Raw genomic sequence first — 15,325 nt, forward strand, 5'->3', positions numbered from 1 at the left:
CTCAAAATCTAGTCAGCTTCATGCCTGGCTCGTTTGTGCATCATTTGTGCAGTCCTGTGCAAAACTGCAACCTTTAAAAATAACAAATTTTACCCATTAATTAAAGTATAGGTTTTTTGTTTCATAGATAAGGGCATCCCATAATGTGATGTGACAAGCTCCATTCAATGAGAAATATTTAAAAAATTAAAGTTATCTTTTTTCCCTCAAGTATTAAAGACATGATGAAGTTTTACACTTGTATTCAGAAGTTTGTGGTTGGTAAGATCTTTTAATGTTTTTGTATTTTGTGATGAAAATATAGTATTTATTTGCTAAAAAATATAGTAAATAAAGTAATAATTGATCAAAAATAGTAAATATAGTAATATTGTGATAATATTTTACTGTTCAAAATAAAAAATCTAAAATGTAGTTTGATGCTGTGAATGAAGCTGAATTTTCAGCAGCCATTACTCCCCTTTTAAATGAGCCATTTACTCATTCAAAAGAATGTTTATTTGAAATAGAAATCTTTTCTAAAGATATATATGGCTTTACTCTCACTTTTGATCAATTAAATGTGTCCTTACTGAATAAAACGTAAGAAAAAAAAAAAACTTACTGACCCCAAACATTTGAAATGTAGTGTGTATAATTAAAATGTGTTTTGGCTGTCTGTGTATATGCAATATATTACAGTATCTTAATTATATGCCAACATCAGAATCAGAAGTTTCTGCCTTAAAAGAGCATCTCAGATCTCATATCAGTCAAATCCACTCATGAGCTTCCATTTTGTTTGTAATAAGATCTATATAGACAATTCCCTATATAGTATTAGACAGAAATCAGCTAACTAGGTTTTGAGACATAGCATTTAACTTATCACACAATGCACATATGCAGAGGACTTGATCATTGCATAGTGAAATCTGTCAAATTAACGCCTAGAGCACAGATGAGTGTGTAAAAGAGTATAAAGGGGAGAAAATTTGTGCTTTTGAAGGGACCATCTTACACACCTTTGTTTTTTGTAATTTGCTTTTTTTCCATGCAAAAATCATGCGGCCTATTTGTTGATGTAAGTGACCCAAACTCCATGGTTTGATATCTTGTTTAACCAAAGAAGAGCCAAAAGCTATTCAAGAAATTAGTTGGTTCTGTTACTATAGTGATCTAGACATGTTTATGTAAGTCATTTGAGTAGGTTTAGAAAATACTGTAGCATTTTACATGTGAATATAAAGTACTGTGTGTAGAATCTTTGTCTTAGAATAAATTGCACAGAATAGAATTCTAATTCTGTTATTAATAGAGTGCACGTGTATGTGCATGTAGACATTCTCAAGTCCTTGCTAATTGTTTTTTCTCCTCTCTCATCCCAGGAGGTGAACTTGTGTTGCCCATAATTACCGTGGACACCCAAGACCCCCTTCCCATAGCCACTCATTACCCCGCCATTCCCGCCCCTCCCACATCCCTGACCCCTCTCCAAACCACCAAAGAGTCCCTCGTCCTGTCCGACCCCCGCCCTCCGTGCCCTCCAGACCAGGAGGACTGCGGCGACCCCGTGGAGGTATCGGCCTTCGGCTCCGGAGAAATGACGGAGTCCGATGACGAGGACTTTTACAAAAACTCCCCCATGGTCACAGACAGGACGGTCCTACCGCCGCCCCCCGCCGTGGGCAAGAGCGGAGGCCAGAGCCCAGGTGACCACCGCCCCCCAATCCCCGGCCCCACCACACACCCCAACCAGCTCCACATCCCCGCAGGCAAAATGAACACCCGCGACCAGGTGCTCCTGCCGCCCGCCCCGTCCTCCCGTCACACTCCAGGGTTAACCTACCCACCTGGTTTCCCCCATGTGCCCACAGCTCACCCCACCGACCTGATGGAGAAGGCCCGCCCGGGCGCCGTGGAGGTAATCAGGGAGTCCAGCAGCACCACAGGCATGGTGGTGGGCATCGTGGCAGCTGCCGCCCTCTGCATCCTCATCCTCCTTTACGCCATGTACAAGTACCGCAACCGAGACGAAGGTTCTTACCAAGTGGACCAGAGCCGCAATTCAGGATCCGAAAGCAACGGTGCCGTGGTCAAAGAGAAGACTCCGAGCACAACCGCGGCCATCGCAAAGACGAGCACCAAGGGCAAGAAGAATAAAGACAAGGAGTATTACGTCTGAGAGAGACCGAGGAGGAGGTTCACAGACAGGAAGTGTGCTGAGGATTTTAAATCTTCAAATCAACTCCTCTGCATCCTCAAACATTTAAGCCACACAATCTTCTGTTTACTTCTCCAAATGTTTTTCTGCCACTGAAAGATAAGGACGTAGGGAATGAGGAGGAAGGAACACTGAGCGATAGCTCCTTCTTTCGTTTCTGTCTTGCGAAGCCATTGTTGTATGTAATTTTGTCGCTATCATGTCTAAAGAAAATCTTCCATTACATTCCAACTGATGTAATGCCCTCTTTGCGATTAAAAATGTATGTTTTGCGTGGTCCGGGCCTCCACGGGAGAGTAACGAAACACCATGGACAGGGAGAGAAAACCCGCGGGTTTAACAGATGTCTCCACACACGAGCTTTTGGTGCTATTCTTGAACGTTTGTTTAATATTATCTTCACAGAGCTATGAAATTGAGATCTTCAACGAGACGCTCGCTGGCCCTTGTTGTAATAATTCATGAAGAACAGAAGCGATTGTGTTAGTTATTTGCACGAGACAAGCAGATGCTCCCATCAGTTCTTGTGGAGATGTTAAATCTGACACCTTTTTCGAAGGGAAAAAACTTGTTCAGTTTGGAAAGGCGGCGGATAACATCACATCTTCTGTTTTGTTCTCTGATTGAGCCGAAGAATTTGAATTAATTTTCACTCTGGTATCTTTTGTCAGTGTAGAAATTAGGATTTATCTCTCTCCGCCATGAAACTAACATGAATCTAATTCTTTCTTTGTTGTTTATCCGCCATGGTTTCATAAACACGTTCTCGCTTAGAATGGCAGATCATACGGTGAAGCCTGCTTTGACAGCAAGTGTAGAAGAGCTCTGAAGGTTGTTAGAGCTTAAAAAAGGCATTCAGTAGGCATCTCTCTCTCTCCATGGTGCCAAAACATTGTGATCTGTTAGGCTACTAATTGTGTTCCATGCATGATGTATTCACATTCAGCTTTCCATGGGAGTTTTTTTATATGAAATACATAAAGTTGATAACTCTCATCTCACCCGGAGGGATTCATAGCACCATGGGTGAGCACGACGAGGACAAAAGAGACCTCAGAAAGCGGGACTGTCCTGAACTGAACATCAGCTTGGACAATAGATGTTGTATCTATGTAAATACAGGACATTGCTGAAAACACTTCAGGAGACAGGTTTGTGTGTATCGTGCATACGGTACGTATGCGTATGTGCGTGTGCGCTTGTGTGTGTGTGTGTGTGTGTGTGTGAATGTTCGTCCTCTGGCATGAGAAAGATATACGCAAGACTACGAGAACTCTTTCTCTTGCCTCCTATATTCTCTATGGTGTGAAACTACAGCCCAATACCCATCCGAATGAGACTACAGACAGTGAAACAAACAGGATAAAGAGAACGGAGGCGAAATCATATTTTGAGAACTGTGTGTCATCTCTTCTAAGAGGGAAGAAAAGGAACTCATTCTCATCGGGATGCCAGCTCACCACCTCCCAAACCTTAAAAGAAAGCGAAAAGGAGCAAACTGACAAGACTTTTATGGCTAAAGCAGCACAACCTTGTGTCCAGACTTTTGTATCTAAGGACACCTCCTGGAAAGGAGGAAAAAAGAAAGAAAAAAACACAGTATACTGTCTAGATATTTCTCACATTTGAAAATGTGTTTTTTCCTGAATTGACATTCCTTGTTATTGCAAAGCGGTTTTTGTTTAGTCCTTTCTCTGCAAATGAAAAAAAAAAATGTTATTCACAATAGATATTACTTCAGTTACACGAAGTGATTTTCAAATGTGAAATTATTGGGGGGGGGGGGATAATGTTTTGGGATTTTATTGAATTTGGTAAAAAAAAAAAATAATTAAGCATTACACCTAGCCATACTTCCATTTTACATTTGTTTTGTTTGTTTTGTTACGTCATTGACAGGGCTTTTTTTCTGTTTGTGTTTTTGTTTTGTTTGTTCTTTTAAGATATAATTGTCATTTACCTATGCTGGTCAAAGTATATTCCCGTTCTTAATGTAATTGTAAAGTGTTACTGTGAGATGAAATCTAAATATGTGTACATTGACAGAGGGAAAAATACACTTGGTTCTATACTTCGTACTGATTTGGTCGGTGTCGTCTCTTTTATTTCTAAAAATGTTTGTCTTAAGAGAGACTGACATTATCGTTCAAAAGTTTGGGGTCAGCAACTGATCAAGGGATGGTAAAGACTTTTGAATATCGTTAAGAAAGCATTTATTCATTTTAAATAAATGCTGTTCTTTTGAACTTTCTTTTCATTAAACAATCCTGAAAAATATATTACCGATATTGTCTGAAAATCAAGGTTTATCCACTGTAAGAACTCTCACGCTGTGCAGTCAAGCCCTTGTCTTACATGGCAATTTCATCATCTGGTCTTATATATTGATGGGTTCCTACTCCAGAAGATTCCACATATACTGCTAATACAAAGACGTCTTTAGATTCTTCTACTGTCACACTGCACAGATCTAGATAGTCGGGCCTCTAAACAACACTCTTCCTCTATGGTCTTGAAGAGAATGCGGCCCCCACATTTACTTTCTCCTCGATCTGCACGCACTGTATATTATGTTCTTGAGGTGCTTGTTTCCTAACTATACGCACTGCAGTACAGATGGAGCTATTTAAAGGCTATAGCTAAAAGCATGCTTATGGAGAGCAGTTTCCTGGAATAAGAGGCAGCTTGAATTTGGAAAAGATTCAGAATGATAAGGCTATATCTGGAACAAGCCTTTCAAAAGCTGTGTAGTGTTGATTGCTTTCAAATGATGAAAGCTGGCCATGACATACTTCTGTTTTCATCATTATTCTGGGTCTATTGTAAATCTAGTGGAGTAAATTGCATTTGGTCAATATGCACAGAATACACTTAAGTACAGCATTTAGTTAAATGGGTGTTTTCATTTAGCCAGTGGCTGTGGTTTCAATTATACTCTAGCAGATGTAAAACTGAAGTACCAATTCAGCCTTCTATAAAATGGTTGATTACATGTAAATCACAAAGATAAAGACAGTTTACTTATAGTATGTAGGTCTTGTGACCTGAAATGTTTTGTGTTGTCAGAGAATAACCCAATATTACAACAAACAATTGTTTATACACTATATATATATATATATATATATATATATATACTGTATATATTAGATTATATATGTTTATATATAAAAATACAATGTGTGTATTCTGGTAGTTCTATGGTAGATAACATGAAAATCACAAGGATAAAGCCATATATACAAAGTTCTGGCATGAAACTTTAGATGGCGCAGTCTGATAGATCTAACTCAATATGACATAATGACATCATCCAGCTGATTGGTTCTCTCCTGTATTGGTAGCCAATGAGCTCGCTGCTCAACATTCAAATACTTGGCTAGTGTTTGCTGTAACAGTAGCAGTGCAGTTCAGAAACCCTCCACCTTCCCCAGCTCCACCTGTATAGATCTGCTATGGGGTGATTCATGCACTCTAAAAAATGCTGGGTTTAATACAACCCAGTGCTGGGTAAATATTGGACAGAACACATGCTGGGCTGTTTTCAACCAACAGTTGGGTTAAATGTTTAACCCAAACTTCTGGGCAGTAACCCAACCGCTGGGTCTAAACAACCCAATCGCTGGGTTCATCCATATTTTACTCAGCACTGGGTTATATTTAACCCAGCATTTTTTTTTAGAGTGTATACGTTATATGTGCAGCAGCAATATTTCTTACATGCTCACAGCAACATGTTGTGTATGTATTGGCAGTAGAAAGTCTTGGTACTTGCTCTGATGCAGCAGCAGCATAGCAGATCTATTCTGCCAAGACCAAATACGTTAATACGTTAATTTTCATGTCAACAAGGCAGTAACAATTTAAACTATATATTTTAATTGTTAACTTATTCTTTTTAATAGTTAACTTTTCTTCTATTCTTTTTAATAGTTCACTTTTAACCATTTCTGCTTTTTTTCTGATCATCAATCATCAAAGCTCGGTAAATATTGGTCACAGACACAGAGATTTACCTTGAATTTCACCAAGCTGATTACTCCTTAAAAACTCCCACAAATCATGTTTTCAGGCCATTTCAAGTCTTATTTTGATGTAACAAAGTTCTTATATCTGAGTGTGAGAGTTTTTTTTAATTAATCTTTCAATGTTCATTCAGACTGATTCACAAAGGCGGAATTCATCGCATGAACCAGTGACAGCCAGTTATAACCATATCCAATCATATAGCAATGGAGGCATTGCCTCCTCTCACATGACTTTCCCCCATTCATTCTCAATTACCCCCCACTAAACACACCACACACTTTAGGAGGCCTGTTAAAACTCAATGGGCTCAGGGGAGGCAAAACAGACACGGACTCCTGCTGTAATTTTACTCGCTGGTGTCGCTGTTAGACAGTATTTCTTTATAAAAAGTTATTTATACACGTTTTAATGCCATATTTTGTAATATTTGCGTTGTTTTATTCTTGTACTACAATTTTTTTTCTCATCCAGTTTTTCGTTGAGGCACTGCCTCCCTTGTTTACTTGGAGAAAACGCCCCTATATAAATATATTAGACTGCATTAACAAGCGCTTGCTAGAGGTTGTAACATTCAGGTTTATGGTCTCCAAAGATAAGACCCAACTAACATCAAGACAGCCTTAAGGCATGTATTGATCAATAAGTATAGTGGGAAAGAATTAGTGCTATTCAAACAAAAGACACAAGCTTTGAAACCGAAAGCAAGGCAAGGTTTATCATTTATTGCTGCAGTTACTTTTTAAATTGTGATTCCCCACTTCTGACATTTTCAAAAACCCACATTAAGAAAAAGACAAAGAACAAAAGACAAGGAAAACCTGTCAGCACATTCTGATGCCATTCTACACATCTTTCCGAACTCTGAGCCCTGGATTTGTGATTTGATGAATAATTTAGTACTTGCTTCCCATTTTCCTTCAAAGTAGAATGAACTCAAATGTTCACTTCTGCCACCTGCCCAGCCAGAGGAAATGCATTAAGAGTACAAAAAAAAAACCTTCCCAAATGTCACTGAAATGAGAGTGTTTGATAAGCAAGCAAGATTTGAAACTTTCTTTTGCTGTATTTTCTAAGAAGACTATCGTTTTATGCTCTTTGTTTAAAAAAAAATTGTCTGGAACGGCAGAGAGATGAAGACCTAACAGACAGTGAGCAGTAATGGGCAGCTGTGATGGCACTGGAATGAGAATGAAGCGTCAACAGAAGGGCTTTGCGTTTAAAAAACTGAAGAAGCATGAGACTGCCATCTGCTGTCTATCCACTTGTTCATCAATCTACATTTTAAAGAACCTTACATTTTATACCAGTAACTATATGAATCAAACAATAAAATAATATGACTTAGTTAAAAAATGAAATCCTGGCAGTGACTCTTCAGCACATTTCAAAACCATCAGCTCATCATTAGTTGCGCTTTTGTATGATGATGAAAAGCCTTCAAACTGTCAGATGAGTGGAAATGCCATTGATCAACTGACAGTCCAATGTTGGGCAGAATATGCAAAAGTGGGATTTTGCTAGATTTGTGATGAATAAAAGGTTTATACTCTTGGCATTTTTGTTATGCTAATATTTTACGATGATAGACTTTTAAACACAGTAAGGCACTGCTTTTCACTGTAACTGTTCAAATGGGACCAATTTTCAGCAAAATTGAGACTGTTATTTTAGGTTAGTTGCAAATTTTTGTTGCAATTTAAGTAATGCAAAAATCTTAAGGGCAGTTGTGATAAAGTGATCCAAGTTGTTACTGCTTCAACACCATTTTATGTCAGCTTAAAGCAGTTCACACTGGTTTTAGGAACCTGCAATAGCTGGTTACCAGTCCAAGGGTTTTACCAGCATTTACCAGTTTGTCTGAGGTTTATTGTACCTACTCAGTATTAACTCCATCTAATCCATCCTGGATCAGCTAATGACCATAACTAACTGAAACGGTCCAACAATAAACCATGTAGCTAAAATTAGGATGCCTCTGCATGATTGCAATTATTTTAATATATGCAGATCTGGGTAGTAACTGATTACATGTAATCTGGATTACATAATCAGATTCCAAAAATTAAGTAATTAGATTATATTTTAAAATACTCGTAATCAGACTACAATTACTTTTTTATAGATTACATGCTTACATAGTATTATTTGCACAATAGCAATAATTCATTCATAATTTATTGATTCTCCCTAATTCCTCTTTTTCATATTTTAAATGTTCCCTTCTAAAATAGCCTACTGCAAATAAACACTCAGAAAGTCTTCCAGGTTTGTGGACATTCACACAGAGACCAGTCAGTCGGAGGCGGCTACACAGTTTATAATGTTTAATGCATTTCATGTTGTTAATTACAACAAATGGAATATATTTTCTTACTCTCTGAACTTTTATATCAATATAGTACAAGATTATCCTATTTAAATTGATGTAAAAAAACGATATAGGTCAAAAAGTAATCTGATTATATTACCTACAATTTGTAATGTAATGGATTACATTACTAACAAATTGTTGTCATAATTTGTAACGGATTACAATTTGTAAGTAATCTACCCAGCTCTGAATATATGTTATTAATATTATTAATATAATCATGTCATTATTATTCATACATCTAACCTTATTAAAGTGCTAAAAAACATAATATCAAGATTTTAATTACTACTGAAGTCATATTTATTGTAAACAGTTTTTGAAACTGGAAAGAAACAACCCCTTATGGACACCCCCAGTTTCTGTTTATAATACCAACATAAATAACTCATTTAAATTTACGTATACTGTAAGAAAATAACCATTTTAATGTAAAATGGAGTGCATCAATGAATGTAGGACTGAAAGATTGGCAACCTGACATGTAAGATTGATGAATCAAATCAGTGATCGTGCACTGGATGACTGACATCTGCTGCAGCCAATCGCATTGAAGCATCCGTTCTGTTCCTCTATGTGGGTGGTAACCGCAGCAGCCAATCGCGTTGCTGCATCAGTTCTCTTCCTGTAGGTGGGTGTTTGCTACCTGTGTGAATGAAGCGATTCGACACTGGAACTTAGCGAGCTCACATTCTGGGCTTTTTATCGCTGGAGTTTTTACACAGCGGCCCTGGACTTAACGAGGAGATGGCTGCTGTGGTGACCACTTAGAGACATTTTGCGTTTCGTGTTTGTTTTTGTATTTTATTTTCGTCGTAAGGAGGAAGCACTCAGTGCTGCCGTTAGCCTATGCTAACTCGCGTTTAGTTTCGCTGTCCTGCGGTTTTCCTGCTCTCGTTTCTGGAGGAATTAACGCAGACCCTGTCGAGATAGAGCATGGAGTGTTGACGGAGTTGAAGAGTGCACTAACATCGGATAATTTCGCTACAAATCACTCATGCCAAAGTCAGAGGTGTCTCACTGCTGCTTGTAGCATGTTAGCGGTTTGGCTCGTGAGTGTCAGGTGATATTGAACTCTGAGAGGAAAGATATCCTTCTAATTAAGCCGAGAAACTGATAAAATAGATAATATTTGCGTCCCTTCTGATTGGTTTTAGGCCTAACGAGTTGATTCGGGCTAAAAATTTAGTCGTTCAGCTGTCAGCGTGTGCGCTATTGCTGTTTAAACCCGTTTTGTTTACAGTTCCAAAAATATTCGCATCCCAGTTACGTTTTCATTGAAGTGCTATTGAACCATTTGCTGGACATTTATCTCTCTACTGTCTTTATTTTAGACTCAATCTAATGTCAAAGCTGCCTCAGGCAAGCTAACATACCTATGCTAACATTAGCTGAAGTTGTATTGTTTAAAGCCAAATCCACTGAGACATTTGTCAGCGTTCCTTTATTTAAACGATTTACTGCTTACAGATGATGCTTAGAGTTTTTCCTCCTCCAGCTGTAGAGATCAGCTACTGCCATACAAGAAAAGTTGAGAGGATATTATGACTGTTTAGGCCTGGAGATGGCTGTAGGTCAAAATAAATGAGCATACAAAATATAAAACTCTAAACGGTTTAATATATACATATCTCTCGTTGGGGAACGGGAATGGTTTACAGATTTGTTCAGAAAAACTAGAAATTGAATTCTCAGGACTCTGAAGCTGTATACCATATTTACAATAATTACAAAAGTATAGAAAGCCAATGAAGAAATTACAACTTACTGCCTGTCTTTTCTCTGCTTTGCCTATAATAGTATGAAGATTGCAGGTGTTCAGTGATCATATACATATCCATTATCATCTCTAAATTTAGTTAAATATATTATAGCCCCCTAAACGAAGCCTGGTTCTTTATTTGCATTTTCTAGAAAACCCATATTAGGCTTCTTTATCTAAATCAGACAAACGTCTCATGCCTTAGTAACAGGCCTCAGATAGGTTAAAATGACCATATTCAAAATAGCTTGTTGATCTTAAGTATGTCATCAGAACAGCTGATTTATTTATGGAATTGTGTTTGTTTAAAGTGCTGGAAAGTCGTAAAGAAACCAAACCAAGCAGTTTTGATGATTCCTCAGGATGAATGTTTTCATGTAGCCTTTGGGTCCCAGTTGTGCCAAAAACTCTTGATGAACTGCACTACAAACGGGTCTGCTGGAGGAGCATGCAAACAAACAGTTGATACTAAAAGAACACAGGTCTGAAGTTGTTCTGGAACGTCTCGCTTTCTGCTAATTCATTCATAACCAGTCCGAGAAAGTCCATCCTGAGGTTCCCAATGGAAGTGCCGTACTAGAAACTTTGACAAGGGAACTTCAAGATCTCTGGGTTGTCTCATCCAGAAGCGATAAGATGGGCTCTCAGGCTCTTCAAATATTGCGGCAGGGAGTGTGGGCCTCTCTGACCGGAGGATGGTACGTGGACCCTCATCAGAGTACCTTCTCGAACTGCTTTCATCTCTACCTCTGGATATTCCTCTTGGCCTTCCCGTTTCTTCTGTACATGGTGAGTTCTTGCAGTAATTCCTGAGCTAAAGAAAGCCACCAGCCCATGTTTCTGGAAAAACTTGTGTAGTACTGATGGAATCCAAGAGCCTGTGCAGTTTTGATGCTTGGATGCACTAACATTGAGTAACTTTCCTTACCTGCTGGTCTTACGGTTTAGCCTACTCTAGAAGGACATTGAGGCTAAAACTTTGTCAAGATGCGTGACAGACAGCTGCACATATTGACAGATTTGATGAAGCTATTTAAGTGATATTTTCTGTGAAATGTCTTTTGTAAGTAATTACAATAAAGCAGAACCAAGGCAACATCTATCTTTAAAAATATATATATATATATAAATATATACACTACTGTATAAAAATTTGTGGTCAGTAACTTTTTTTTTTTTTTTTTAAAGAAATGAATGCTTCTATTTACCAGGGATATCAAAGACATTTAGAATGGTACTAAAGATTTGTATTTCAAATAAATGCTATTTTATTCTTTACTATTCATCAAAGAATCCTGAAAATGTATCATTTTCATATCCACAAAATTAATCAAAAAATCAAAACAACTATTTTCTAAAATATAATAAATTCTTTTTTTTCTTTTTGCATCATGAGACTTCTTTCTTTTGCATCAAGGATCATGAGACACTTCAGTACTTGAGTAATAACTACTGACATTTCAGCATTGAAATCACAGGAATAAATAGAAGTAGCTATTTTAATTTGTAACAATAGTTTTATTGTAGTTTTACATAGTATTACTGATTTACTGTGTTTTTTATTTTTTTAAATAAATAAATGCAATCTTGGTGAGCATTAGAGACTTCTTTGAAAAACTTTTACTGACCCCGAACTTTATTTGGTAGTGTGTATATATAATAATTGTCATGATTTAAAGGCAAAACAGTATTTTACCTTTCAGTAAAGTTCCTTTTCAAGGCAATAGCCTGTTTTAAAGATTTACAGGATGTAAGTACAAGCTCCTTACAAGTACAATCAATGTTATTGATCAGCTATACAAGGAATCATTAAAGAGAAGTCAGACTTCAGGAACACATTCCTTTTGCGTCCATTGTTTTCTGAGTGTGGCAACCAGTTGGTGATAAAGCAAGGCATGTGGGTAAACATGAAATGTTATGACATTGCTCATGATACTTTCACTATTATGTTAACCTCTATCTTTCTGATCCTGTAATACTCCTAAGTTGACTGTTAAACATTTACTTAAACTTAACAGTCATCAGACAAAGATTCTGTTCAGTTTTTTTTTTTAATGTTAAGTAAATTGACAACATGAAAATGTCTTGTCTGTCTTATGTACTTTTAAATGTTTATTAATTTATTTTTAAACAGACTTTAGTCTTGCCATGAAATAGTCTTATATGCCAATGACGTAGCCTAAACAACCAAGTAAATCAATATATTTACCATTAGGTAGAGGCCTAGTAGAATTTTGCGTAGACTTATGCAAGAACATTATGAAATCAAATTTATTGCACAAGTTGTGGTCTACATAAGAAGCAGTGTCTGAAATAAAACTAAGGTTGTAATTTTTGCAACCATGTTGATGTGATTCTCCCACATTCATTCTTTTAGGCCCTTCCTGCCAGTTTAGTGGTGGCTGGTGTGTACTGCGCTGTGATAGCGGCCTTCTTTACGGCCATAAAAGCAGTGAACTTCCGACTACATGCCATGTTTGACCTAGGCGAGATTGTGGAGAAGAGGCAGGCCTCGTTCGCAACAGACCCCAATAGAGTGGAAGAAGGAGAGGAAGGCTCTGGCGCTCACGACGGAAGCCAGCACAGGTAGCGTGTAACTACATTATTATATTTTGTTGTCAAACTACAATGTGACACTTTTCTGTCTCTCAAGTAGGCAGCATCAGTTTGTAGAGCATTGCAAGCATCATGCTACCGAGTCAGACATTCTTTATGGATTTGTTGTTGGTGAACAGCTGTTAGTGGTGTTGAGCAGTCGCTCCACTAGTCAGTTTTAGCTCATGTCGGCATGCCTGTGCCTGCAGGGACAGTGGTGTCGGTGTGGAAATGACGGTGTTCCGAAAGGTGAACTCCACCCCTCCTGTACGCTGCAGTTCCCAGCACTCACTGTTTGGATTGAACCAGGTGTCGGTGAGGATATTGTTAATGCCAAACGTCACGCGTCACGCATTATTCTCATTCACTTGTAGGAATTTCCTCTGACTCGTTTACTTTTCTTTTACTCAGGAATTTTTACCACAGCTTGAAGACCCTGGAGGCTCAAAGGGTACATTGTGTTTTTGTTACTGTTGCTTTTTTAAATAAACCACTCCAAATAGTTTGTTAACATGAACTGGTATGCTTGCATTTCAATTCTTATCTGATTTTTGTCATTTTTTAAATTCCAGGTATTAAAGAGCTCATGCAGGAGCAGGGCCGTAATAATATGATTGTGACTTCTGCACATAGAGACGTCCTTCGACACAACTCTCAGGACAACACTAGTAAGAACACTAGTATTACAGATGCTCTAAATTAGGGCCGCATAGTAGAGGTCTGCGCAGGACTGTTTTTTAAGTCCCGCATCCACCCGCTCCTGTGATATATTCACTCTTTGTTCACCCACTATCCACTTTGAATCATTTTCTTCTAAATTTAGATCTCGTTTCCAGAATCACACATTTAAATTTCCTCTACTGAAAGAAAGAGAGAGAGGCTAACAAATAAAAGTGTAGTCTGCACAAAATTGTATTTATTTTATTCGTCTTGTCAAGAGTCTTTTATTGACAGCAAAATGTTAAACGAATTTTGTGTCTTAAGACGGTAGGAAAAAAAACTGTCACAGAGAAAATAAAAATGTGCCAAAATTGTATTATTTTTATTCATCTTGTCAGGATACGATTCGTTTAACCTTTACAACACAATAGGAACAAGTGTTGCAGGAGGAAAAATGCAGGTTGTACAAAAATGGCCTATTATAATTTTATTTGTCTTGTCAAAATACTAAATTCACTTAACATCTTGCTGTAAACATAGTAGCCTAGCAAAAGTGTCGCAGAAGAAAAATAAATTTGACATCTGTCATTTAAAATTATAGGCTAAGCAAAATATAAACAAAACCGAGTTGAACATTCTTCAAGGACAGCGCATCCACACCTTGCTCCATCTTTATTCTGCTCTGTCACTCATCGACAACCTGCCTGTTCTGTCTGTGGGCCGTATATTCACCACTGGTAGGCTAGCCTGCTCTGTGCATCGTTATGCACATGCTGGGCACAGACCTTGCAAATAAAATGAAGCACTGGTTTATGCGTGCAGCGCGTGCGTAACAGTCGAGTGCAGGCTGTACCGGTGCTTGAATAAAGCGCAGATATGCTGTTCTGAAAGGATGTCGGAAACGGGATATTGTTAGACCGCCCGTTCCCATTCAAATTGCACCAGAGTTATCGACCGCTACCGTGTTTTATTTGGGAATTTAATCCCGTGTCGCAAGAAATCTGGTCAGGCGGGACAGGCGCGGGAATGCTCTACCGCAGTGCTTCCCAAACCTGTCCTGGAGGCCCCCTGCCCTGCACATTTTGTATGTCTCCCTTATCAGAAACACCCACTTCATGTCTTGCAGCCTCTACTAACGAGCTGATGAGTTGAATCAGTTGTGTTAGATTAGGGAGACATACAAAATGCGCAGGGCTAGGGGTCCTCCAGGACAGGTTTGGGAAGCACTGCTCTACCGCATAGGACTGTTCCTTAGACCAGCGGTTCCCAGTCCCAGTCCTCGCGCCCCACGCTCTGCATATTTTGCATGTCTCTCTTAGTTAACACACCTGATTCAGATAACCAGCTCGTTAGAAGAGAGCTACGTGCATGAACTGTTCCAATTGATATGATCCCTACACACTGTTCATTGCTCCCTACTCCCTGAAGCTTACTTGACTTCGGAACATTCATTCACAGATTTGTGCTGCGCCACTGCCTGTAGTGTCTTCACACACAGACGAGTGTGACATCATATACCTCTGTAAATAAATACAGTTTAAATTAAAATTTTTAAATGCACACTTTAATGCCCTTAGAATGGAACGTACACTTTCGTTTCGAACTGGAATCATGGCGGAATATCCGGTGATGTCCACTTCGCAGGGCACTTGCGTTCGAATACAACAAACGCCATACGTGATAAGAGATACATACGAAATATGCA

At 38.4% G+C, this 15,325-nt stretch overlaps 2 protein-coding genes across 2 annotated transcripts in view; both read left to right on the forward strand.

Moving 5' to 3' along the window:
* The window catches only part of nrxn2a (neurexin 2a), a gene marked incomplete at its 5' end in the record, with an annotated part of 322,179 nt that extends 317,706 nt beyond the window's left edge, over window positions 1-4,473 (forward strand). The window contains one exon of the mRNA XM_079404516.1: window positions 1,368-4,473. Coding sequence (XP_079260642.1) covers window positions 1,368-2,164 — 797 coding nt within the window. The 3' untranslated portion in view covers window positions 2,165-4,473. The remainder of the gene's footprint in view (window positions 1-1,367) is intronic.
* Window positions 4,474-10,795: 6,322 nt separating this feature from the next.
* LOC306862782 (pecanex-like protein 3) overlaps window positions 10,796-15,325 on the forward strand; it is a 29,411-nt gene continuing 24,881 nt past the window's right edge. Inside the window, exons 1-5 of the mRNA XM_079405768.1 lie at window positions 10,796-11,154; window positions 12,743-12,951; window positions 13,170-13,275; window positions 13,372-13,411; window positions 13,533-13,628. Of these exons, the coding sequence (XP_079261894.1) occupies window positions 11,002-11,154; window positions 12,743-12,951; window positions 13,170-13,275; window positions 13,372-13,411; window positions 13,533-13,628 (604 nt within the window). The 5' untranslated portion in view covers window positions 10,796-11,001. The remainder of the gene's footprint in view (window positions 11,155-12,742; window positions 12,952-13,169; window positions 13,276-13,371; window positions 13,412-13,532; window positions 13,629-15,325) is intronic.

The sequence above is a fragment of the Barbus barbus genome (assembly GCF_936440315.1).
Source record: "Barbus barbus genome assembly, chromosome: 43".
Taxonomy (NCBI): domain Eukaryota; kingdom Metazoa; phylum Chordata; class Actinopteri; order Cypriniformes; family Cyprinidae; genus Barbus; species Barbus barbus.